Genomic DNA, 26,314 nt, shown 5'->3' on the forward strand with positions numbered 1-26,314 from the left:
GGAACCCTGCCCTGTCTCCAGGATGACTCTCCCAGGGAACCCCCAGACTCAAATCCCAGACCAAAGCCCCAGAGACACATCTGTCTGTGGCTATCCAGTTTGAACCCCATTGTTTTCCAAGGAATAGGAGAAAGGTCGCTGTAGAGAGGCGTCTTTCAGTGGGAGGGAGTGGGTTGACAGCAGTGCTCCTGAGGAGCCACTTGTACCCCAAAAGCCTAGCAGAAAAACTGTCGTGGGTTAGTCAGCCCAGCTAGAGCCTAGTGTCTCGTGTGATTCTGTAGGACCTGTCTCCTTCATGTAGGCCTTTGGAGCCCATACCCGTTATGTCACTATGGACCCTTCCTGGATGACAAAGTCCCAGACAGCTGGCATCTCTAAGTCCCTGAAACTCCATGTGAAGGGAAGAACACGAGGCTTGAAGTCGAACAGGCCCAAGCCCATTGGTCTGGGGACTAGCTGCACCTCTCATTGGGAGGGGTGACCTCAACATTTCAAATTATTCTGGACATGGCGTTCCATCTCTCTGGGCTTCAGTTGCCGCCTCAGCTAAGTGGAAACAGATCGATTGGGCTGGTGTGAGTGTTTCGTGGGTGGGTGAATGACACAGTAGCACTCACGGAAGCAACCTGTCCCCTTTCTGGGTAGCAGTTCGTATTCTGAACACCACTCGCCATGTTATTCCTGGGCTAAAATCCCACCCCTCTACCCCCGCTGATGCTGGCATCTGTGCCAAAGGAGGAGCCTCATCTTTCCACCCTCTGCCCTTTGTCCAGCCAAGTCCCAACAAGCTGTCCCCCCCCCATATCAATACACTCCAGAAGGCTTGACAAGAGTGGGTTCTTTATTAATTCATTTTTTCTTTTAAAAAAAAGGTACTCCTTCAGTATAAAAAATAAATATTTTAAATACATTGAATAAATAAAAAATAATCTGTCAGTATGAAACACTCCCACAGGGTACATTCATCAAAGAGGAATTTGTCACCCAAGGCCAAATCCCTTCCAATGAAAAGGAAAGGGGAAACAGCTGAGGCCCCATGGGCTGAACCAGCAGTGCAGAGGAGAGCTTGGGCTGGGGCTGGGGGTCATTCGAATGCAGACAGCCATACCATTGCACGTCTTAAGTCACTCCCGTGCAAGACTCTGGGGTTCCGGCCCACGTGCCATGTCTGCTCCAGAGAGCCAGCAAAGCAGAGCTGGGTCACTTGAGCAAAGACCAAGGACAGGGAGGAGAGACCAGTGAACTATCAGTGCTTCGGGGTTTGAAGTCTTCAATAATAAATAAGGGACCCTATGCTTCTCTCTTGACAAATTGCGAAATGCCCCATCCCTCCTCCTCCGGCCCAGCACACTACCCACCCACCATGGCAGATGGGAGTCAACAGCTAGCAGGTGTAAGAGATCAAGGTGCACAGCTGCCTGCCCCTAAAGGGTTTCTTTCGCCCAAAGGCTCCATGATTCTGGGACGTTGTGCAAAATGGCTCTGAACTGCTGGAGTCAGATGTAGGCAGGTGGTGGCTGTATTATGGAGCCAGGGGCTGTGCACACAGAGTCCATTGGTCCCTGAGCTTCAGAGCTGCCAGGTGGGCTGAGCCCAGGGAGTCCATGCCCACGGGGATGCGAAGTGATGGCAAAGCCCAGCAGGCCCCCGCTGTAGAGACATGCTGCCCCTCAGCCTGGAGAAGCGCAGCCAGTCCTGAGCTGGGCCTGATGCAGCGGCAAGAGCGGGGCCCACGGTGTCGCTGCCGCATCTGCCGCACGCGAGTCCGTGGTTGGCCTGTCTACCCAGAGCTTCAGGAGCCATCCTCCTGCTGTCCAGGTAAAGTGCTTAAAGGATGACAAAGGAAGGTGCAAATATGCATGGAGCAGAATCCTGCAGCTGAACCGCTAAGGGCCGCCCTGCTCTGAGGTTGAGAGGCAGCTAGTGCTGTACTCAGCCACTGCCCTAGCTTGGCTGCCTTCCTCCCTACCCTGCTCCCAGATCGAGGGCGTTCCTCTGCTTGCCTGGCCCCAGCACAAAGGAGAGATCAGATCGGATTCCCTGCCTGGGAGCCCAGACATGGGCGGGAGTGGGAAGGCAGCGATGAAGCAAGGACCGCAGCTTCCTGGTCTGTGTCCCAGGCTTTGCTCTCCCCTTCTCCGGAGCACTGGGCAGCCGTTCAGGCCCAGTTCAGGGCCTGCGCTGCCCCAACTTCCTGCATTCTGTGGGTGTTCAGGCCACCCGAGGAGCTTCCATGCTGGGTGGAAGCATGCTGGGTGCCCAGTCAGGATGTCTCAGTGTTCTTCAGCTGCTCTTTGAGGAACAAGGAATCTGCTTTGCCCAAGGTTCCAGAGCCATTCATTTCGTGATGAATGGTGCGCCGCATAGCAGGAATCCAGGGGGCGCCAGAGAGCACCGTGGAACAAAACAACAACAACCACAAACTGCTCCGCCCCCCTGGAGACCAGAAAGAGGAAAAAAAAAATCAACCACTCCACAAACTGGCCCAGCTCCTTCTGGAGGTCCCTGACACCCTCAAAGTGAGTCACAGTGGGAGGCAGCGGAGCTAGGCAGCTCTCTGATCTCGACCCTTCTCTACGCTTCACCCATGAGGCTTATTCTCCCTGTAATATCATCAGCTCCCAGACCAAACCCCACAAGGTGAGGCCTGACCCATGTAAGGGGCCTCAAACTGTTTCGGGGAATTAACTTTGCCATTTCAAGCACCAATAAGTTAACATAAATAGGATACAGTAATAAATAGAAAGCAGCACTGGGTCACACACAGCGCCCTGGGGTCTCCAGCTTCCCTGAGACCCTGACCTCAAGTTCTGCTTCTCCAAGCTCCAGGAACCCAAGACAGCCTCCGGTCCCCTCAAGTACCTTTGTGTGACCTCCAGGGCCTCAGGCGTGACCTTCTACTCTAGGCTACCTCTCTGTCTGTTTAGGATCACCTGTTCTCTGGCATCAACAGAAACAGATGAAACCCGCATTTCTAGCACCCCACCTTGCCTGCCTTGCTCCCTCCTTGGCTCCTAGGGTTACAGCTGCGTCCCTGGGAGGACTCTGGGAACCTGCTGAACACCTCCCCTGCCTTTGTAACCTGCTTCTTCCCACCTGTGCACACCCCACCTCTAGGTCCAGCTGGGAGACCCCAACGGTGCCAGGTTGTGGGGGAAAGTGCAGGGAAAATGAGTCCATGGCGCTCTGATGGCCTCGGCCTCGTTCAGGGACTTCCAGACCTGCAGATGGCCTCTCGTCATCCCTAAGAGCCAGACCGCCAGTGACCTTCCAGAATCTTCCACCTGACATGACAGTCCCTAAGCCTGAACTCTCCAATCAAACTCAAGAGAAGATACATCCCATCACAGGGTACCCTCTCTGCCTTCCACCCACAAAACTTCAAAAAGACAAGGAGTCCTTTCGGATCCTCTGGCCTGCCCACATTACCACCAAGCCTTCCAAAGTCTCTCAAAGGGACAGCAAAAGTCCAGATGGTGGCCACTCTGCAGGGGACCAGGAGACTCCTCAGACCTTTGCTGTCCGCTATAGACAACACGTGCATCTTGTTCACACACCTAGTGAACAACAGGCCGAGGGAAGTTAGTGGGACAGAAATCTCACCACACTTAGCCTCTTCCATGCCACTTCCTGCTGGGGCTGGGCTATCTGGAGGCCCTGCCTATGGAAGTTTCAGCTTCAATGGACTCCATCACAGCCCAGCCCAGAGTGCAGTGAGTGGCTGGAAATCCCTGGGGTCTGCCAGCAGCCCCCTTTGCATTTAACAATGCCCTGAACCCCAGCACACTTTGAGTCCCCACCCCCCACATCTGGATCCTGCTCCTGAAATCTCTCAGTCCATATGTAAGGCCTCCTGTCTAGAAGGCCTGGGCCACCGTGCTAATGACTTGCTTGTATGTCCCCAGGAGCTGGCAGCCCAACTTTTTCTTTTGGAAGGCATCTTTGCTGGCGGTGTCGGGGGCATAGGTCACATCCACATGGCCCACGTGGTACTTGTTGCACAGCCGGCAAAGCACATTGCTGAGGAGCCCACGCATGATGTCTATAGTAGCATTGAGCTTGCTGTGGAGGCTCTGGGCATTGGGGTTCAGGACCCTCTGATCCCGGGTGACGTTGCTCAGGAAGACACTCAGATACGCGACCATCCGATACAGCTCCACCAACTTGGTCTTCTCAGTCCCATTGGCATGGAAAGACGGGAAATCTGTCATGTTGGGCCCACACAGCTTGTCCAGGTTGTTGGGAAACGGTTCCCCTTGGGCTGTGTACTAAAGAGCAAAGGAACAGAGGGGATCACATGGGGGTCAGGATGAGTGTTCCAGCTTGCCACCAACCCTGGGTTTCCTTTCTCACCTGGGACACGGGGGGGGGGGGGGGGGGGGGAAGCGACTCAACTTATTGCCTCGGAGGCAACTAGAATCATGAGTCAGCAGTAATCAAAGTGTGAACTCACTCACCAAGGTCACTATGACATAAATGGATAGAGAGGAAATGTGGCATTTCACAGGCGTCACCTCAGCCAGAACACCACACACACTTGCACTTTTGATCACCTCCCGTCTCTTCCTGGGCACCCCAATGTTTTCACTGACACCCTCTGTTCACCCACTGCTTCATCCCTCTTCTTTGCCCACCCTGAGCCGGGTAACAAGCCCCCACCTTTCAGCCCAGCTCTGCCCTCCTCCCTCCACTCACTGGTGACCTTGGGAGAGTGACTGCCTGTCTCCAGCCTGGGCTAGGGTGTGAGGAGGAAGCCATAGATGGGATGGGCTTGCTTGAACCAAGTCCCTTGTCACTGTGTCTCCCAACTCCTAAGGGCTCCCCTCCAGCCCAGGCAGCTCCCCACCTTCCTTGGGACCCTAGGTAGGTAACTTACGTAGGAAATGAAGAGGGCATTGGCACTGCCATTGAGCTGTGCCAGTTGGTTCTTGATCTGGTTCATGAGGTTGCCGTGGCATGGGTGGCGTGTGGTACAGGTAGCATTTACAGGGGTGATGGGTAAGGGACTCCCTGCCCCGTGTTTCCAGTGCAGAACCAGCAGTAAGGGCACAACTCCTGGGAAGAGACAAGGATTGGATGGAGGAGCTGGAAGACCAGTTGGAGGCTCGTGGCTCCTTGCATGGGGGCTGCGTAGAAAGCCCCCCTCCCCCTCCATAGCGTCACTGCTCAGCTGCAGTTTCTGACTCCCTGGCTCCAGGTCTCTTGACCCAGTTCTCTCTGCTTTCTCTTTCCCTGCTCCCTGGCCTCAGTTTCCCCACCCGTGCCATTGTTTTGAGTGGAGAAGCAAAATATCAAGACAGGAGCCTTTTTTTTTTCTAGCTCCAGGGTCCAGGAGGCCACTCAACTGTCTAGCCCTGTCCCTCAGGAGGGCCAAGTCTCAAAGCCTGGTCCCCTAACTGGATGGCATTAGGTCCAGCAGAGGAGAAGAGAAAAGAATCCCACCTTCCCCGTGTCAGGGTGGGCCGGATTCCTAGCTTACTCGATGTTCATTGGCCTAGAACGCCAAACTGGACCCCTTGCGGACCACGGAGGCTGAGGGTCATGGTTGCTATTGGCCCTCTCTTCTCAAACCTGCAGCTAGATTCTGGTTCCCCTGGCCAATTGCCTCTAATCCATCTCTATCCTTCCTCAATGAGGTTCTACGCAGAGCCTTCCACCTGTTTGCTCTGCAGGTCCCCACTCTCCATCCAAATCATCTACACCCCAACTTGCTAGAGTTCCCCCACCACCCCGAGCTCCCAACTCCACAGACTTTGGAGTGAGAGGAAACCGTGTAACCAGGAAAGAGACCAGGGAAAAGGTCGCAGGCGGACACGCAAGAGGAAAGCAAAAGGTGTCAGGAGAACAGGGAGCTGTCCGGGCCTGTCCAGAATCACCCCTCCCCCGGGACGCCTGCCCCTCCTTCACTTTCAGCTACACGGCCCCCTCACCCCAGTCCAGCCTTTCTAACACCAGGCTAAAGACACCAAAAGGTGATAGAGGCTGAAATCAACTCTTGGAGGTTGGAGATCTCCCACCTGAACTCTCCATGCTGGGACTAAAAAGACCGTAGAACCTTAAGTTCACTCCCCTGGTGTCCCCTGCTGATCCCAGCATCCCCAGACAGTGTTAAGGCCCTGGGATGCCTGCGGGGGTACCCATACCCGCATCTCACCTCGCGCCAATCACAGCTTTCCAGGGACTAGCAGACGGAAGCGGCACCTGCGCCGGTCCTGGCCGGAGTTTGCAAGCTGCTCAGCCGCCTGCGCCCCTCCCAGGGAGCAGCCCGGGACGCAGTTGGAAAAGAGAAAGCGGAAAGAAAGAAAGAAAAAGAAAGAGGGAGGGTGAATCCGGGCGACAGCGGAGAAGCAAAAGCAGCGCGGGAGAGCAGTGGGGCCAGCAGTGGAGGCGATGGAGCAAGGCTGCGCCGGCCTGGTCCCTCACTGCCAACCTGCTGGCCCCGGCTGGCTGAGCGCTCGGTGCCCGGACCATGTGCGGCGCTCGCTCCCGGCCGCCACCCAGCGCCTCCGGCTGGCTCGGAACTGCGCGGGCGCCCCAAGTGTCCGAGTGGCGCGGCGGGCCAGCGTCCCGCGAGTGCTCGCCCAGTGCCCCAGGCTGCCGGTGCGCCCGCAGTCGAGACTCGCAACCGGCGCCGGGCGCGTGGATTTACCTGCGGCCAAGACCTTCATTATGGGCTGGACTCCAGAGGGCCTTGGAGGAGACCTTAGATGCAGGCCGTTTTCAGAAGTTCATGCTCAAATGGGGAATTTGCCTGATTTATATACTGGAGCCTGTGTTGTAAGACAGAAACAGCTATATTTAGCCGGGATCCCCAGTCCAGGAAGTTGTTTGAGGTGCATCATAGGAAATTATGAATGGAAGAAAGTGAGAGTGAAGGGGGGAGGGGGACGAGTGAGGGGGAGGGTGGGGAGGGCAGACTTTTTCCTTCTTCTAAGAATTTGATTGATAAAATTATAATGAAGTCTTAACAAAAAAACGCCCTGTGGTTTTCCTGAGTGGCTTGCTCTGGGCGTTGTTTGTAAATGGGTCTGGTGGGAAGGAGATCTCAGGGGAACTCAGATGGGGTCCCCAGCCTTGTGCCCTTCAGACGCCCCAGGTTCACCTGGATTTGGAGGGTGGCAACAGACTGGAGGCTGCCTTTATAACCCTGGGGAGGGGGGCTTTGCCGGACAGCAGGAGAATTGGGGCTGGTGTTCCACTGAGACACAGTTTTCCAGGAAGGGGGGCTGTGGCCCTTTTGGACTTTAGACAGTCATAAAGTGAAGCAGAACATGAACGCTGGAAGCTACTTTAGGGGTGGCCTGTCTCTAGCCTGCCCATTGCCAGTGGGCAAAGAGAGACTACCGGGGTATGGTACCATTGTGCCAAAGGTTCTGGCCCCCTTACATCCATCCGTCAGCATGCCCCCTCTACTGATTGGCACTTGAGAGCTCTGGGAAGATGTGAAATTGTGTCTCTTTGGGAACCGTCTGGGGAGGCACTTCAGGAAGGTACCTCAGCCTCTATTCTGGAGGGACCCCTAAAGCGGAGATCCAGGGAGGCTGGGAAAAATGGGACCCTAGCTTCCTTTAGGGCACAGAGGAATGGCTGATGACCCCCAATCACTCCTTGGAAGCCCCTTGGTGCTTTGGTCTCAGAGTGTGACGATGACTCCCAACAGGTGCTTCTGCAGTCTAAGGCAGGGTCTGCACACCTGGCGTGGGTCCCTGCTGGTGGATTACTGGCTGTCTCAGGGACAGGGAGGAAGAGGACGGAGTAAATGAGATCAGAGTCTCCTGACTAAACATAAGGCAGTGAGAGAGAACTGACAAGGCACACCTACCTAGGGCCATCCTGTCCCCAGAGCCACTGGGTCCTTCCAGACCTAGGGATGTCATTGCCCTGAGAACCATATCCCAACCCTTCTGTCTGATGTCGGGACAACTGGTTTTCCAAAGCTTTGCCCGGGCGCTGAAACACCTTTGGTCACCTCCATGCCCCCAGCTCTTGCCTCTAGGCTCATCCAGGATCTGCTCAGATGTTCCCACGTCTACCAGGATGAACCCTTGTGCCAGCTGCTGTCCCCACCCCACCCCGCCCGGCCCCGCCACACATACACCCTCCCCCATCCTGATTCTTGTTCCTTGTGGTCTTTTGGCAGAGCCTTGGGGCGATAAAACCGCCCCTCCCCTTTGGTACTTCCCAGTGATGGAGGGGGGCCGGATCCAGAGGCCAAGCACCCTTTCTTTCTCCCTGTACTCCAACACACCTTGTCTTTTCCTGGCGGCCCTACCTGAGGCTTACCATTCCTGAACATATAAGTTAGTGGAGACATCCCAGCCCGCACCACCAGCACCAGAACTTGAACTCCAGATCAGCTCCAGCTCCACCATTGTCTTCCAGACATCTGGTCTCTGACTCAGCTTAGCCTCCTTCACATGGGTCCCAAATCTATCAGCCCAGGAACCCATCGTGGTCCTTTCTGTCCATCTCGTCTCTCCCATGGCTAAGCCCTCAAGTGCTCCAGTGCTCCTGGCGGCCACAGTCCGGTCTGTTCCGTTCCTATTCCTTACTCTCCTCTACATCCTTCCGGCGGGCTCCAGGCCTTGCACTGACCTCTGGATCCCTAAACCACACATTGATACTACAGCCCCCCCCCCCCTCGATAGCCATTTAATCTCAGCTCCACCCTCCAGGAAGCAGGAAATGGGAATAGATTCTAGAAGACACTGACATTAGGGCCTTTTTATTTCAGGCTCCTAGCTGACTCTTTTGTGCCTCAATTTCCCCTCTCACAGTACCTGACTCAGTCCGCTCTCCCCCAGCGCTCTGGTCCCCTCGGTGCCCCAGGCCCTGCCTCCTGCTCCAGTCCATGTCTGAGTACCACCTGCGATGGGCCTCTGGGGAGATGCCAGGAAAGGTCTCCGCGCAGAACTGGGCCTCTGTCTTCAAGCTGCCTGCAACGTGGCTGGCTTCAGCAGGAGTTTGCTTTCGTCCCTCCCTCTCTCTCTGTGCTGCTGTGTGCTTCCCCTCTGCTGCCTCGAGGAAGGCATCCTCCCTTCTTGGCTGCTGGTTCCCAGGGTTATGACCCTGGGCCCCACCCTGGAGTGGCAGCCCCAGCCCAGCCCCTTCCAGCTGTGATTTCATCTGCAGCCTGCCCAGCTTCTGCACACTGGGCCTGCTGGGGGTTTGACAGGCTTCAGGATGAGGGGGACAGGCAGTTTCCACACAGGGACTCCCTCAGCAGGGATAGGGGGCTGCCGTGCTGGGCCCTAGGTGCTGTCTCCAGGTGGCTGTGTCTCTCCAGGAAGTGAACCTGTAGACTGGCTGGGGGGCCTAACCCCTCCGCGCTCCCGTTCACTTTGGAACACACAGCCGGTCGGCCTTGCTTCTCCCACTGCCTGTCACTCGGCAATCCCAGCTCTCTCCTAGAACATCACAGTGGCCTGTTTGTTTTGCGCTTGTGGACGCTAAGGGCAAGTAAAGGCACATGCATAAGGGTACACAAAGACCATCAGAGCCCAAGCCTCCGTCTCACAAGGCCACAGAGATCCCTCTGTGAGGGAATAAGGACTTAAACAGGAAGCCCCGCCCCCAGCCCCCTGCAGCCCTGACCTGTTCATCTGGTCTTGGTCCTCTCGGGCTCATTCTTGAACACACTGCCCTGTTCTGAGGGCTCTGAGGGGGTCCTGCAGCAGAACAGCCGAGCAGACGCTATTTATTTTTGTTCTTATGTTAATGTGACTTCTACACCTTGAAAGCAGTCTGGGCAAAGGCAGGAGCTCCAGTGGGCTGAAGCAGGCGTGGACTTTGACCTCTTTCAGAAGCAGCCTGGAGATTCGGCTCAGGGCCGTACAGGGTGTGTGGCTTTGGGGACGTGGTCACTGCTCACCCTCAGTTTCATCTCTAAGTGAGAATGATGGCACACACACACGCACATAATGGGTTCGTTGCGAGGGTCTGGGGTTCAGCAGGATTCCTGACACCCGGCAAACCTCCCGCGTGTCAACATAGACCCTAAAGACTCCTCTGAGAAACAGAGGTCTTCGTCCTACTTAAAGATGAAGAAACTGCCATGCTCCGGAGACAAGGGCAACAACAGACAGGAAAGGGGATATTCCTCACCCACAGCTCCCCTTCAGCGATACCTCAGGATGAGCAGACAGGATAGAGGGAACTGGTATGGTAGTGTGCCTTCCTGTGCCATACAACACCCCCCACACAGCCTGTTACACACCCCTCCACATACACAACCTGTTACACAGACCTACACACACCTGTCTTACCTCCACATACATATCACACACACACACACACACACACACACACACACACACACACACACACACACCAGCTACCCCAGTAGAGGCTTGAGCCGAAGACAGTTGCTGGCTGGACTTTACAGCACCCGTGTGCGGGAGCTGATTCACCCCCCAGACCCCGTCTGAGAAGCTCAGCTCAGAGGAATTTGAATCACCAGCTGCCCCCCTGCAGAGCCCCTGGGGGAAGGACGCGGGGGTGGGGGCTAGCCCCCTTGCCTGCCTGCCTGCCTGCTGTGCTGTCTCTTTCCTGGGCCCTGGGGCACTCAGACTCAGGAGAAAGGGCTACAGGGCTACATGGCTGTGACTGCTTACAGAGTTTTGGGGAGGTGGCCTGTCAGCCAGGCATCCTGTGTGGGCAGTGGTTACTCAGCAGGTAAGTAAGCAGCTCTCTGGGCACTGGGAATTCCCCAAGACTGGTGACCCAGATGCCTAGCTGCCCCCACAGTCAGGCCAGCCCCGTTCTCTCTGCACCCTTTCCCTGCCCTGGAGGAGCTCAGGTTTTCAAAAAACAAAGCCTTAGCTGGGCTTTGGTGTCCTCACCTGGAAGGGGAGCTAGTTTGAGGAGGAAGCTGAGGGCTGGAGGGTGCTTCATAAGGCCAGAGCTCACGACAGGTGGTTAAAGGAAATAGGAGACTCAGGAATGTGCCTGGCATGGACTTGACAGGGAATGCCACGTCCAAAGAGGCAGAGGCACCTCCATTTTCCACCTTGAGAAATGAAGGTGCCATTAGACCTGCAGCCCTCACTCCAATTGATAAGTTAACTACCTTTAAAACAAGTGGGCTGTGTTGCCAGGTGGAGGGTGGTGTGGGCTATTTATCCAGGAAAACAGTGAGGTCTGAATCCAACACAAACCACACTCCAGCTGTGTGGCCCTGGGCCATGGTGTTTCTAAGCCTCAGTTTCCCATTTGTAAAACAAGGATGGTTCAGAATAGATGCTCTGTCAACTCCGGTTCTGGGGGAGTTAGGAGTCTGGACCCAGCATAGTCCTCATGGTTAGAGCTGAGGTGGCTGGGGGGGGGGGGGGCTCTCAGTCCTTGGTGGTGGGCATGACCCCTGGGAGCCGGCATCCTTGGAGAGTACCAGCAAGCCCTCCTGTCTCACGGTCCTGGCGAAGTCTAGTGCTACCATGGAACCTGACTCTTCTCACCCTCACTCCATCACATCTCTGGCCGACACCAGTAACATCCGCTCAGGGCCAAAGGAGAGCCAGAAGCAGCCTGGCCAACGGCCAGCAGCCCCAGCATCACCCCGACATTTCCTGACTGGTTCTGCGTCAAGAATCGGAGCTCCTGGAGGTGAATCAGAGTGGCTGCATTTTTTTCCCTCCTTCACTTCTGATAGAAATTGCAAAGGAAGTGGCAGCCCACAGAGCTGAGCATCAGCAGGGCCAGAGGCCAGGTTGTGGCATGGTGGGTGGCTGGTCCCACCCTGACACTACCTTCCAGCCTCTATCTGTGAACTAGGCTATGATCACCCTGGCCCAGTATTTTGTGGCCATGTTGTGTAAACACTTAGGCTATGGCTCTCTTTTCCCTGAATATCCAGGACTGTCCCAGGCAGAGATACTGGCCTCTACCGCTCCATGGGTTACAGGCTCAAGTTACCAGGAGCCAGTACGCTTTCAAAGAGAAATAGAATAATGAAATTCCTGGACATTTCCAGAGCGAGGGCAAGCATGCTCCCTGAAGTATTCTTTCCGGTTGTCTTTATGTGCCCACATGTTTCTTACTATGGGAATCAGTAAGGCAAGCCTGGCCCAGAAAATCTGCGTGACTTGCCCAAAGTCACCCAGCAGTTGGCAGCACATAGTGTCTGACTTTTACCATGGCTGCCACTGAAGCCAGCTCAGGAACAGGACAGAGGTGCATCTTGGGCCCAGGTATGGGCAGACCAGGGACACGGTGTGGGGGTGGAGACCTGGCATCAGGTTGAGCAGTGACGAAGTCCCTTGTGGAGCCCGGCTTCTCCAAAACCACTTCCTTCCTCAGCCTCAGACCCTCAGGGATCCTTGCCCTGCTCTGGCCTTACCTGGGTGAGGCTGGAGACCGCCACAACTACCAAGCCCTTCCTCAGGGGCATCAGGAGCCCTTCCTCAGGGGCATCAGGAGCCCTTCCTCAGGGGCATCAGGAGCCCTTCCTCAGGGGCATCAGGAGCCCTTCCTAGGCACTATGGGAGGAGGAAGTGGCTGGGGCTAGGCCCAGAGGCCCAGCCAAATCCAGAAGAGGGCGCCCTGCAGGCTCCCTGTGAGGCAGACGCTTGGTGGAGTCTCAGTGAACTGTGGGTGTGTGCAGCCAGAATGGGGTCAGCATGACTCTGTGTTTATTGTGTCTGGCCCTATCATGCAAGCGTGTGCATTCGATTATGCTGTTTGCCTGTGTTTGGGGGGCTAAGACAGAGCTGGAATTTGCAAGTCCTTTGGTGTGTGTGTGTGTGTGTGTGTGTGTGTGTGTGTGCGCGCGCGCGTGTGTCTGTAAAGGATAGTGAGTCTGGCTGGTAGACAGGCATGACCCCATGTTCATGTATGCATGTGCCCCTGTGTCTCTGTCAATCCCTGCCTTTCCCTGTCTAGCCCCTGCCCCTGAGAACCATGGAGCAGCCTTGTGTCACGGGGGCCACCGGCAGCTGGTTTCCTCACCCCGCCCTACCCCTCCCACCCTGGCCACCCTGACTTTTGGCACAGGGACAATGCTGATGTCAGAGCCGACTTGACAGCTTCCTTTTCCCACTGGGTTTTCCAAAAGAGAGACCGTAGCACGGCTGCTATTAAATAATCACGGGTGTGTGGGGGGTGCCACTCATTGGTTTCCTGAACTTGGAGGCAATAAACAGAACAGGAAACAACAGCGGACAGACACACAGGAAGCTGGGAGCTGGCCGCAGACGTAGGGCCTGGCCTCATCTCTGTCCACTATTCCAGGCGAGTTCACTAGGGCCACCTAACTGGACCAAGAGGTGATGCTGGGTAGGTGGCCTGAGCCCTGTCTCAACTCTCAGTGCCCGGGAGACTTGAAAAAAAAAATTTTTTTTTAAGATCTTAGCAACGAAATAATGAGAAGAATGAAGGATCCCATTCCCAGGAAGGTTAAGAGGAAGACTTGTCTGGGTGAACTGTCTGCTTTCTGGGAAAGAAAGGAATAACTGAACTCTGTGGGACAGGGCAGGTGGAGCCACCAGGACAGCAGGACACAACCAGGACCGGCTGCCCTATCAGGGAGCGCGGATTTGACTGCAGTCTCACACCAGCCCTAAACCCCTGGGACTCGGCAGATCTCAAGGACCCTCTCAGGGCACAAGGCTGACATGTTCACCAGCTCCAGGGCCCCCCCCCCCCTTCCACTCCAGAAAATCATGGCAGAGTGCCTAGAAGACACCCTAAGATCTCCAGCCCCACCCTCATCTGGGGCACTTCTCCTTTGCCATAGTTGGAAACTGAGGCTCAGGGAGTTGAATGAAATGTTCAGGGCCACAAAGTGTGCAAAGGCTGCATCCCCACCCCACCCCACCCCATCCTCTCCAAAATGGGCCCAGGAAGTCGAAGGGTGGCTGTGGCAGCAAGATCTGTGAGGGGTTCTGAGCCAGGCACCCCAGGGGAGCACCTCCTTCTTTCTGCCAGGTGGCCAGCGCTTATCAGCCACATGGCCCCATGACACAATCCGCTCTGATCTCCTGCCCAGCTAGCCTCACCCCACCGCACCCCTGGACCCTGCTTCCGTTCCCTCCCTTTCCAGGTGGGACCTGTGCCTGGCCCTCTGTGAACCCCTCCGCTGTGACATTTCCCCAGTGCCGACTTTGACCTCCAGATTGTTAGCTGAGGACCCTCTTAAAGGGAAGAGGTCGTCTCTAGCGCTGGTCTTAGCACCCCACCTCCACTACACAGAATCCTTGCCTATCTTTCCAAGCTGGGTGTGACCTTGTGGGCTGGAGGAGAGGGGCCAGGGGCCCTGGAATCTGTCAGACCTCAGATCCAGTCCTAACTCTGTCACGTGCAAGCTGGGCCACCCGAGGCATATGTCATCACGCAAACCTGCTTCAACGTGTGTAAACTTGGTAACAGTATTGCCAATCATGTGTTGGCAAAGCCACAGATCTGGTTTTCTTATTGACATCTTTATTTGGTACAACTTCAAAGATGAGGCCCAGAGAGGGGATGACACTTTCCAAAAGCCACATAGCAAATCAGGGGCCATCCTTAGTAGTATATGGCCTGGTACCTGTCCTGGGCTTCCAAGGTGATGGGACCCCAGGGCTTCAAAGCTGGTTTGCCTCTGAGGACTCCACAGAGGAGTTGCTTCTTGAGACTCCATTTCCCTGACTAGAACCAGTCATTGACCTTGGAGATGTGGATGGTTTCCCCCTCCCCCTCCTCCCCTTCAGTATCCTGGAAAACTGAGCTCAGGGCTCCTTGCCATGAAAACTTTTAGTAGCTGCAAGTCCTGGACAACAGCGCCTCCCGCTGCCCAGGAGTGGCAGGTACAGCGGTCATGCCAACTCAGCTGCTGCAAGCAGGTAGGTGGAGCTGGATTGGTGGATTTGAGGAAGTGAGTGGGTGCCTGGGGCTCAGGGCGAGGGTGGGCAGAGGCCATCAGCCAACACAGGGTCCTCTGAAGGCTCCCAGAGAGGCTTCACCCTGCCTGACATTTGCAGGGTGAAGCCCAGAAGAGTGGCCACAAGGGGGTGCTGAAACCACATGCCATGACCAAGGGGGTGTAGCCTTGGCTTTGGAGGAGGGGGCAGCGCCCCTTTGGGTCCTTCCACCTGTTCCCACCTTGGCCTGACAGGTCTTCCAGGTGGGGATCAGGCTCTTCGTCTTACAGGGGAGCCGGGTTGACCCAGAAGAGGAAAATGAGCTGCCCTAATCCACACAGCAAGAGAAACAAACAAAATTCACCCCAGAGACACCTGACTGTGCCATCTGTGGTCATAGGCTCCCCACTACCCTGTTTTGTCCCACATGGTGCGGCATGGACAGGATCCTGGGGACCATCTCCTGTATGGCAGCTCTACCAGGTTTGGAGAAGCACTGACCGCAAGTTATAGATGAGTGCCTCTCTTAACTGTGGGCAACCAGTCCTCAGTTCGGGTCTCTACACCGCCCCGGTTTCTGTTCTTCCCACACCCGTCACTGTTCTGGGGCCAGGATGTCCAGGTTCACAGACCTGCCAAGCTCTGATCCGGCCCAAGGTCAAAGGCAGAGGAGTGGTGACCTTGGCTAATCAAGTTCCCCAGAACACCCTGCCACCCACTGCAGCCCACTCGGGAGGGACAGGGTAAAGGAGGTCTCTGCAGGCTCAGAACCCCACTGTTCTTAAAGAAAGAATGGAACCTGAATGTCCCTTGGAAACCCAGAAATCAAGACTACCTTCGGAATCAACTTACCCTGCCACCATCATACAAGGCGAGACTGGAATACATGTGCTCTTCCCCCTGCCCTCTATCCCATGAACTTTAACCCACAGGGCACTGTCTCAGCCCATCTCCAGCTCTGCCTGGACATCCTCCAAGAGAACCCTATGAACCTGCCTTACAATGCATCCATTACAGACTGGGAGCCGGAGTCCTGGAGAGCTGTGTGGGCCAGCAACTGCCCCTGACGCACAGGGGAGCAATTGATGGGCCATCTACCCTCCTGGGGATAAGTGTGGGGAGCAGCAGCGCCCCACAATCATGCCCGCTCAAGGGAAGCCTACCGTGGTCTCTGTCGCAGCCCGTCACGGTGTGCACAGCTCGTCTGGTCTTCAGGGCAACACCATCGTGGTTGAGCCCCTCTGCTCCTTCCCTCTCCTGCAGAGGCTTCTCAGGCGTTGGCTCCTCACCCTGCCCCCCACCTGACTTCCGTCCAGAGCTGATGGCCTGAGGCTCCCCCTACTTCCACCCCACCCCCAATCTGAGGACCCCAGAGGTAGAAAGCCCACAGCACAGAGAGGCTGGCACGGGTGGGGAAGGTGTTACTGGGTTGCTAGGAGGAGAAGCAGCGGGGCCGGGTGTGGGGAGGGGGCGTCCCTGTACTCGATGCCCCTGGGCTGCGTGGCAAGGCCACTGTGGCCTGAGTCACAGCTGACTGGGCCGCGCCTCGCCTGTCTGGGTGACCCAAGCCAGCATAAGGCAATGACTGGGCAGCTTTCCTCATGACCAGCTGGGGTCGGCCTTAGGTGTTTTGACTCAGACCTGCCATAGGCTGTGTGCAAAACAGCCATCCCCTGCCTCTGTCCTAAGAAGAGCCACAGGCCCATAGCTGCCCCTGCCCCAGCACCCACCTCAGAACCTGGGAGCTCCCTGGCCCTTCTGATCTGCTCTCTGTCCCAGGCTTCAGGGCCCCACCTGCTGTGGGACCTTCGTCCCTCCTTGGGCAAGCCCAGCCCTCGGGGACACTCCAGGAAGCAAGGACCTCGTTGCCTGTGCTAAGGGCCTCTTGATCCACTGTGGACTGTGACCTTTTTCTTGGTGCCACAAGGGATTCTGTGGACTGCCTGGACAGGCCTGGCATGGGCTGCAGAAGATAGTTGGGGACAGGGACTAAAAGAAGAGCTGTACAGAAAAGAAAAAAAAGAGTCTCAAGAAGAGAGGAAGTGAAGGAGGGAGGAGGAAAGAGGGAGAGAGGGAAGGAGAGAAGGAAGGAGAAAGAGTGAGGGAAGAGGGAAGAAGGAAGTGAAGAAGGAAAGGAGGGAGGGACGGAGAAGGGGAGGGAGTAAAAGAGGGAGGGAAGGAAGAGGAGAGGGAGGGAAGAAAGGGGAGAGAGGGAGGGAACAAGGGAATAAAGGGAGGGAGGGGAGGAGAAAGGGAGGGAGTAAAAGATGGAGGGAAGGAAGAGAGGGAGGGAAGGAGAGGGAGAGAGGAAGGGAATAAAGGGAGGGGATAAAGGAGGGAGGGACTGTCTACAGTTTACAAATCTGCCCCCCACCCCCAGCAAGGTTTGCCCTACATGTTGCCCAGGAAATCCTGTAAGTGGGAAAGTTGGCTTCAATAGCACACGATGCAGAGGGGAAACTGAGGCTTGACCTACCTGTGAAGGTCAAGTAAGACAAGAGCAGGGGCCATTTTCATTTTTTACCTCTGAGGTCTCCACCTCTCACTGGAAAGAATTACATTAAAGCTGGGATGTAGTGGCGGGGCTGGAGGGTGCTCAGGGAATCTGCACCCCCTTTTAATGGTGTCAGCACCAGACACATACTCACCAGCTGGTAAAACACACAGAATATTTTAAACTGGAATCTGGACAATGATCAGCAGATGACTGGGTAAAATGCTCTACAGCAGGTGCCTATGACCCAGCTCTGGGAGACAGACATCTCTGATGCCAAACGGCCAAGCAGCCTAGGAAAAACAGTAGGTGTCAGGTTCAATAATAGACTGTATTTCAAAGAGAGGGAGGGAGGGAGGGAGGAAGGAAGGGACGGAGGTAGAAAGGGAGGGAGGAAGGGAAAAAGGTAGATTGGGGCTGGAGTGATGGCTCAGTGGTTAAGAACATTTGTTGCTCCTGTAGATGGTCTAGGGTCAGTCCCCAGCACCCACGTGGTGGCTCACATAACTCCAGTTCCAGGGAATACATCATCTTCCAGCAGTCAAGGGCAGCAGGTGCACAAACATACACACGGGGAAAACACAGAACCTGTAATATAAAACAAATCTGCAAAGAATGATAGTAAAATGGAGGAACTGGAGAGATGGCTCAGTGGTTAAAGAGTAGGAACTCTTGTAGAGAACCCAAGTTCATTTCCCAGAACCTAAGTCAGGTGGCTCACAGCTGCCTGTAATCCAACTCCAGAGGTATCCATAGGGATCCGACTCCTCTGGCCCTGCAGGCGCTTGTACTCACGTGCACATACACACATATAAAAAATGTTTTAAATAATATAGATGACAGACAGACAGATACAGGGTTCCATTATGCAATCCTGTTGTTCTGGAACTTGCTCTTTGTAGACCAGGTTGGCCTCAAACTCACAGAGATCCTCCTGTCCCTGCCTCCTAAGTGCTGGGATTAATAGCTGTGCCACAACCAATCTCCACAAATAATTCCAAAAAAAAAAAGTGTTAAGGAAGGAAACATCCTCACACCAACCTCTGCTGTCCACACATGACCTATGCAGAAACCACACCACACGTGCACGTGCACGCGCGCGCGCACACACACACACACACACACACGTTTAGGTGGAAGCCCTACCACCATCCATACATACTCAGAAAGGTTGGGATGTTGGGGTCTCCAGCTAGGGGCCACACACCACGCGTGTGCGCGCGCGCACACACACACACACACACACACACACACACACACACGTTTAGGTGGAAGCCCTACCACCATCCATACATACCCAGAAAGGTTGGGATGTTGGGATCTCCAGCTAGGGGCCACACACCACGCTCTGGTCCCACTCCTCCCATTCCAAACCCTGAGAAAGTCCACCAAAAGTCAGCCCCCTCCTGGGACTGCTCAAGACCGCGTCCACAGTCTGTATAAGAAAGACTTGGTAGCCATATTTGCCATGTGATTCCTCCCCTGCCTTCCCAAGGGTCACCCACGAGTTGCTTTGCTCTGCTTAAATTAAACCTGGATTTACTAATTCAGCCTGATTTGACTTATTACATCAGTGGTGGTGTTACTACCGGGGGATTTAACTTTTCAACACACACCTTTTTCTTTTTAAATCTGAGAAAGCCAATGTGACAGCATGTCCATCATCTAGGAGGATGGTAAATTCAACGCCAGCTGAGAATACTGAGACCCCCACATACAACAAATAAAACAAATGTAACGGCCCTGAGGGAGGGCCCTTGAGTACATGCTCAGATGCTCAGCCCATCTTCCTTCTTCCTCTCCCCCTCTCTCTCTCTCTCTCTCTCTCTCTCTCTCTCTCTCCTTCTTTCTTAATTTCTTTCTTTCATTTGTTTGTTTTTTGAGTCAGAGTTTCTCTGATCTGTAGACCAGGCTGGCCTCAAACTCACAGAGATCTGCCTGCCTCTGTCTCCTGAGTGCCAGAATCAAAGACGGGCACCACCACTGCTGACTAAGGCCCATGTTTCTATTCCCAGCAACCAAAGAAAGAAAGACAGCTGGAACAAAGAGCGCAGAAGCCCCGGGTGCTCACACGGACTCTGCTGTGTCCAGGATGAGTGTTCAGACTGTGGGATCATTGGAACACAAACTGCATCCACTAGGACCCGTTCTCCGACCATCGGGCCTCTTATCCCAGAGAACTTTAAAATTTTTATTTTCTTACTTATTTTTAGGATATCATATATAGGGTGCTTGGTTCCCGCCGTGGCCGTAAGAGTGTCCCCTAGAACTGGAGTTCCAGGCTGCCCTGAGCAGCCACTGCGTACTAGGATTCCAGAGCAGCAACTGCTCTCAACAGCTGAGCCTTCCTGCGGGCTCAGCTTTTAAATGTGTGAGGGATATCAATGGCTGGGTCGCGACTGCCACCCACCCCACACACAAAAAACAAACCTCAGCTTCAAACGGGCTGGGTCCTTCTGTCTTCCTGGAGTGTGATGGTTCCTCTGTGGGCCATAGGACTATGGAGAGACTTGTTTATTTATGCAAGCCACCTTGTGGGTCCTCACACCCGGGGGCTCAGAAGCAGCTGCCTAGAGTCCTGTCTCAGCAGGTCATCTTGAGTGTTCCTACACGCGTGCCTGGGCCAGTGCAGACTGCACATTCTACACTCTGGGAGCTGCTGCCAGCAACGGGGAAGCCCCACAGTCCTTCTCTTGGGGAGACAGAGGAGATGGGGGGGGGGGGTACTTGAGAGGCAGCAAGCCCATGCAAGCGGTTGGAATTGGGGGAGCAGACAGAGAGGACAGCTGCAGGGCTGTGCTTGGCCTGAGAGGAGGGGCCAGGCTGCACAGGATGTTGTGCTTTGAATGAGAATGGTCCCATAGGCTCATATATTTGAAAGCTTAGTCACCAAGGAGTGGACCTATTTGGGGAAGGATGAGGAGGCGTGGCCTTGTTGGAAAAGGTGTGTCACTAGAGGTGGACTTTGAGGTTTCAAAAACCTGCACCAGGCCCAGTCTCTGCTAGCTGTCTGTGGATCAGGATGTAAAGCTCTCAGGACATGCCTGTCTGCTTCCTGCCATGAGGAAACGTTAAGCACGCCCCCAGTGAATAGAACAACGACCAAAACAGATGGGCTGGGCCTGAGAGGTAGCCCAGCTACCGGGAGGGTCGTGTGGAATGGAAGCTTCCGTCTAGAAGGCAGGAAGGTATTGTGGACATTTTGTGAGTGGAAGAAGACATGATAACACTGAGACATCTAAAATGTGTTGAAAGAACTAGACTCTGGCTGCAGATGGGGAAAAGAGGCTGAACGTGGAGCAAGATGAGGCATGAGCCCTACAGGATGGGGGAGGAGCAGGAGCATTAGATAAACAGTGGAGAGTTAGGGGGTGGGCTGGGATTCCACAACATTGTGGGGGAACAAACAGAACTCAGACAGTGGATGGGGCTGGCCAAGAAGACGGTGAACTTGATTTAAACACCTTCAGTCTTACGGAGCTGAGGAGGAGGAGCAGGAGCCAGCCTTGGGAGACAGACACTGGTCGACTTTGGTGATACCTTAGACTCTTCCACAGAGCAGGAAACTCCCTCAGCTACTTCCTAGGATAACAGCTGCTCCAGGCCAGAGGCAGCTCACACAGCCTCCTGTGTGCGGAACTCAGCCAGGGCGGGGCAGCCACAGGCCTCCCTGCCCGGCCTCTGCAGACCAACCTCTGCCCTCTCTGTGGGCAACCTCAGCGCCTGCCGCAGCCCCGGCTCCCCTTCTGCTTCAGGAAGCTGGGGGTGCCTGTCTTTCTGTGGGTATCACCTCCCACCCACAGCTTCCCAGCAGCCGGAGCCAAGGAAAGCCCCCTTCTTCATTGTGGTCAGGGCAGCCGTGAGAGAGAGAGCCATCCTCTGATTTGGCAGACCTGGTGCTCCAGCTGTGGGGATGTTGGGATGGGTAGAGTGAACTCTCCTCCGGTGGGCTCAGGAGCAGCCATCCTCGTCCTCTCTGGGCTGAGGGCGGGGCCTATTCCCTGAGGGCGGCGCCTATCCCCCTAAGGGCGGGCCCTATCCCACCTCCTTCCCATTTAGCTCCTTGTGTGCTAGACTGAGACAAAATGAAGGCATAGAGGATGGTTCTGTCCTCTGAGGCCATAGGCCTACTGGGAAGGTAGTCAGGGATGGGAGCATCATAGAGAATGTTCCCACAGGAACGGTTTTTGAGAAAAACGCACAGACCACTTGGTCTTTGTTTTTGAGATTTAGTTTATCTTTAATTATGTGTGTGGTTCTTGAGTGCAGGTGCCTGTGGGGGCCAGAGGCATTGGATCCCTCCATAGCTGCAGTTATGGTTGTTGGGAGCCAAACTTTGGCTTTCCGTGAGAACAGTGTGTGCACTCTCAACCTGGGAGCCATTGCTTCAGCCCTGTGCCCTTGAGAGGACGGCTGAAAACGGGGAGGGTTAACTTAGCAAAAAATAAATAAATAACAAAAAGACTCCCCAAAAAACAAGGAACAGCATTCAAGATAGTGGGGCTATCATAGGCAAAGATAGCAGTATGTTCGAGGGAGGCCCCAGGACAGCCAGTGTGGTTAGTGAATCTCTTCAGCTCCGTACTGGGCAAATAGGCAGCCGCCCTCCACAACTGCTGCGTGGAAGTCCTGGGCCTGGAGTTCTGGCTCTTGCCCTAGCTCAAGCGCTCTGGGAGCCTGTGCACAGGGCTCTTCCTTCTGGAGCTCTTGGAATAAGCACATCCCTTGACTCACTCACCTCTGACCCTTAAACACCGGGGGCCTTTGCCCTCGCTGTCCCCATCACACCTACGTCATTCAGACCACAGCGAGGACGTCACCTCTCCAGACTCTAGCCTGACCACCCACATCGCCCGATTCCCACTCTCGTGTTACATCATCTACCGCGTTGGCCTGGTCCGTGCAATCTCAGATGCCCTCATTGGTTTCTTCGCTTGTCTGCTGTCTGTCTGCCCCTTGCCCCGGAGCTCGGTGTCTCTAGGGACTCTTGCAATTGTCAACCAAGTTGCAGAGGCAGGAGAAAGTCTCAGAAAGATGCCCCTGCCTCGGGACCCAGTGGGCCTGAATGCTAACCATGCCGCCCACAGCTACTTGCTGGAGAGCCTGTGTAGGACTCTCAAACATCCTCACTGCAGCCTGACATCCATTGCTGACTCCCCACTAGTCCCGTCTTGGCCCCTGTTTCAGGAAGTGGGGGAAATGGGGACTGATTGGATGGTGTTCATCTGTTTCTTTTTTCTTTCTAGTGATGCTAGGGTTGAGCCTGGGACCTTGCTCATACTGGGCAAGTGCCCCACCACTGAGCTACGTCCCCACGGCCCCATTTTATAGGAAAAAGAACACACAAATTTTCTACATGCCTAAGGCATGTTAAAAGCCAAGTTCAAAGTCTTGCCCATATGACTGTCCAAACGTGAGCTGAACAAGGATGACACCAATGAACGAGCCAAAGGGGATGGCGCAAAAAGTCCATGAGGCCTTGCATAGAACTATAGGCAACAGATGCTGAAGGGGGAGAGGTGGCCTTCCCTTGGCAAAAGCACACCAATTAATTGTCCAGGGCCAAATAGTCAGCCCTGAAAATACACATGCAAATAACATTATACAGACTGAATAGGTTACAGTTAGAAATATACATACAGACTGAATAGGTTACAGTTAGAAATATACTTATATACACAAATACATATATCCGTGCAATAACAGTTACAAAAAATAAACCATGAATATGAAGGAGGGTGGGGGATGTGGGAGGGTTCAGAGGGAGGAAAGGGAAGGGAGAAATGTTGTAATTAAATTATAACCTCAAAAGGAAAAGAGAAAAAGCCAATCTCTTGACATCTGTTGGTAGTTCCCCTGCCTTGCCTACAGGCATGTCCCTCTCCCAAGGGAGGACCTGTGGGCTGCGGGGACCCGATCCCCTGGGCTTCCGATATAAACTCTAATGCAAGGCTCATCAGGAAGAGAGTTAACACCATCAAGTCATTAGCTCTGCCCTGTGCCGCACACAGATGAGGAAGGCGGGGCTCGGAGCCTTAATCTTCCTAGTGTCCTCCAGACCAGAAGGGGCCTGGAAGGAGAACGAAGCAGCCAGGCCTGCTCATCTCTGTTGTGCTGCCTCCCAGCCTGTCCTGTGTGCTGCGTCTTCCTGACCTGCCACAGAGATAGCAGGGTGTTGGCTGGCAGGGGTGTGACTGTGATTCATTCCAGGAACGCTGACGGCACTTACTGTGGTCCAAACAGCAGGCAGACCTGTGCCCTCTGTTCCTGCACACATGAGGGTGGTACACTTAGCGTGTGCACATGAGCACCCAGCCTAGAAACACACCCTAGTCCCACATATGTTATCATGAAACATACCAGCATTTCTAAGTGTCTGTTTCAATATTCGGGCTTCAAAATGAGGCCAGAAAAACACACAGCCATATTAGCAAGCCAACTGAACAACACACATGCACCCATCGTATATAGCCGTCAGCACACAATCCCATCATGCATCCTCCATCAGTGTGCAAATCCATCAAATACACCCATTATACACACTCATCACCTGTACCACACGCACACAGACACACCATCCCAGAGAGACGTTACACCTTCAAGTTGAAACTACCTCTCTGGTGTTTCTCCTAATGTATTTGAAAAGTGCCTTACTTATGACTTCCAAAAGATTTATTGTTATTATTTAAAATTATGTGCATGTGTAGGTCAGAGGCCAGAGGACTGAGATTTCCCTCTGGAACTGGAATTACACCTGCTGTGCGTGCCGAGAATTGAACTTGGGTCCCCTGGATGAAAATGCCTGCTCTTAACTGTTGAGCCAGCTCTCCAGCTCCGAATTTGTGATATTCCTTATCCTGCTTGTTAGAAAACTTCCTGGAACAACCTCCACATTGGAACACGGAATTTGGAGTGCCCTAAATCTGTGTTCCATGGCCATGGTCACACATACTCGGCTCCAGAATAAGCCGTCTCTCAACCTGTTTGAGGTAAGAGCTGTGTTTCTGCATTGACTGTTATGGAGCCAAACATGGGGCTCTGAAAATAGTCTACTTTTTACCGGAGGAGTAACCTGGGTAGACACAGTCTAACCCCTGAACCAATGGAAAGCCGACCCCACGTGGCCTGACCCAGCCACCCCACTTGGATTGGAGGCTTGGAGTGGGGTGCCACAATCTGACTACCCCTGCAGTCCAGTCGTGGTAGGAGGGGCCACCCAACGCAGGAGCATCTCTGACAGCCTCTGAGAGGCAACACCCGGCATTTACAGACTGCAGCAGGCTCTTTCCCAGTTCTCTCAGACCTCCCTTGGTTTGGTCAATGTCCATTTGTTTATTCTGCACTGTTTTTTTAAGCATACTGTTTGGTAGATCCCTTTCTGTTTCCAGCATATCTGGTGTTTGTTGTTGTTGCTTGTTTTGGTTTTTTTTAGACAGGGTTTCTTGGCCAGGCGGTGGTGGCACATGCCTTTAATCCCAGCACTCGGGAGGCAGAGGCGGGCGGATCTCTGTGAGTTCGAGGTCAGCCTGGTCTACAAGAGCTAGTTCCAGGACAGGAACCAAAAAGCTATGGAGAAACCCTGTCTCGAAAAAAAAAAAAGACGGTTTCTCTGTGTTGCCTGGCTGACTTTGAACTCAGAGATCCACCTGCCTCTGTCTCCCTAAAGGCATGAGCCACCGCTGCCTGGCTTCCCAAGTCTTGACACTGCTCTCCACTTTCCTACCTGTCTGAGCTGTCTGAAAAGCCAGCAGCTTCAGCAGGGAGGAGTCCACTAGCTTCCTCCCGCACAGTGTTCTGAACCAGAGGTTGACTTCTCTAACTTTTAAGATCGAAATAAGTACATTTAATCTGCACATGTTACCTCTTTATAAGACGTTTTAAAAGGTAGCTGGGGAAACAGCTATATGGGACAAGTCTGTGTTCCCTAATGCAAGAGAAGAGGTTGGCCAGCATAACCAAATCTAGGTAAGGGTACCAAAGTCCAGATTATGCTTAATCCAAAACTTACACTTCTTACATTTCTTTCCTTTTTCTTTCATATACAAATAAAATCATGGGGAATATGATTTACCTTCACTGTAAATTAAAACAACACATGCATATATATGTGTACACGTACACGCACACACCTGGCTTAAAACTACATTGAGGAAAACATTTTCACTGGTAAAAGCATCTCTCTCTGGGCTGTGCAGCTCTTGAAGGAGGAAGCGATAATATCTTCAGTCTGCATGACAAGTTCCATCTTTTGATCTTTTAAACTACTATCTTATTTTGGGTTTCTATTGTTGTGAAAAAACACAAAGACCAAAAGCAACTTGGGGAGGAAAGGGTTTTTTCAGCTTACACTAGAGGAACACTTCTTCAATGAAGAAAATCAGGCCAGGAACTCACGGCAGGAGCTGATGCAGAGGCCATGGAGGGTGCTGCTTACTTACTTGTTCCTCATGGCTTGCTCAGCCTGCTTTCTTATCGAACCCAGGACCCCTGCCCATTGCGGTGACACCATCCGCAATGGCCAGCGTCCTTCTCCATCAGTTATCCATCAAGAAATTGCTCTACAGGTTTCCCTACAGGCAGTCCAATAGAGGGGTCTTCTCAATTGATGTTCTTTCTTCCCAGATACCCTAGCTTGTGTCCAGGTGACAAAAGACTAAGCAGCACAGCTACTAACCCTTCCTCACATCCGGTGCTGGGGATCAAACCCAGGTCCTCTGGAAGGTCAGCCAGCAGCCAGTGCTCTCAACCTGGGCGGCAGATCTCCAGCTCCTGCCCCACACCTTTTTGTCTGTCTGTTTGTTTGTTTGTTTTGTTTTTTGAGCTCCGGCTCTGGAACTAGCTCTGTAGACCAGGCTGGCCTCACACTCACAGAGATCCGCCTGCCTCTGCCTCCCAAGTGCTGGGATTAAAGGCATGTGCCACCACCACCCGGCATCTCGTTTTAAAGATACAGGGATATAAACTTTCTACTTTTTAAATGAGTGCCCCT

The 26,314-nt window shown here is 54.0% G+C and overlaps 1 protein-coding gene across 1 annotated transcript; it reads right to left on the reverse strand.

Moving 5' to 3' along the window:
• Nucleotides 1–845: 845 nt before the first annotated feature.
• LOC121436491 (leukemia inhibitory factor) lies at nucleotides 846–16,109 on the reverse strand. Its single transcript, XM_041636449.1, has 4 exons — nucleotides 15,995–16,109; nucleotides 6,650–6,770; nucleotides 4,877–5,055; nucleotides 846–4,268 (listed from the first exon to the last, which is right to left on the reverse strand). The coding sequence occupies exons 2-4, from the start codon at nucleotides 6,666–6,668 to the stop codon at nucleotides 3,858–3,860; spliced, it is 609 nt and encodes a 202-aa protein (XP_041492383.1). The 5' UTR covers nucleotides 6,669–6,770; nucleotides 15,995–16,109; the 3' UTR covers nucleotides 846–3,857.
• Nucleotides 16,110–26,314: the final 10,205 nt, after the last annotated feature.

The sequence above is a fragment of the Microtus oregoni genome, unplaced genomic scaffold, assembly GCF_018167655.1.
Source record: "Microtus oregoni isolate MIOR12 unplaced genomic scaffold, Mior012 000049F_ref0000343, whole genome shotgun sequence".
Classification (NCBI taxonomy): Eukaryota; Metazoa; Chordata; class Mammalia; order Rodentia; family Cricetidae; genus Microtus; species Microtus oregoni.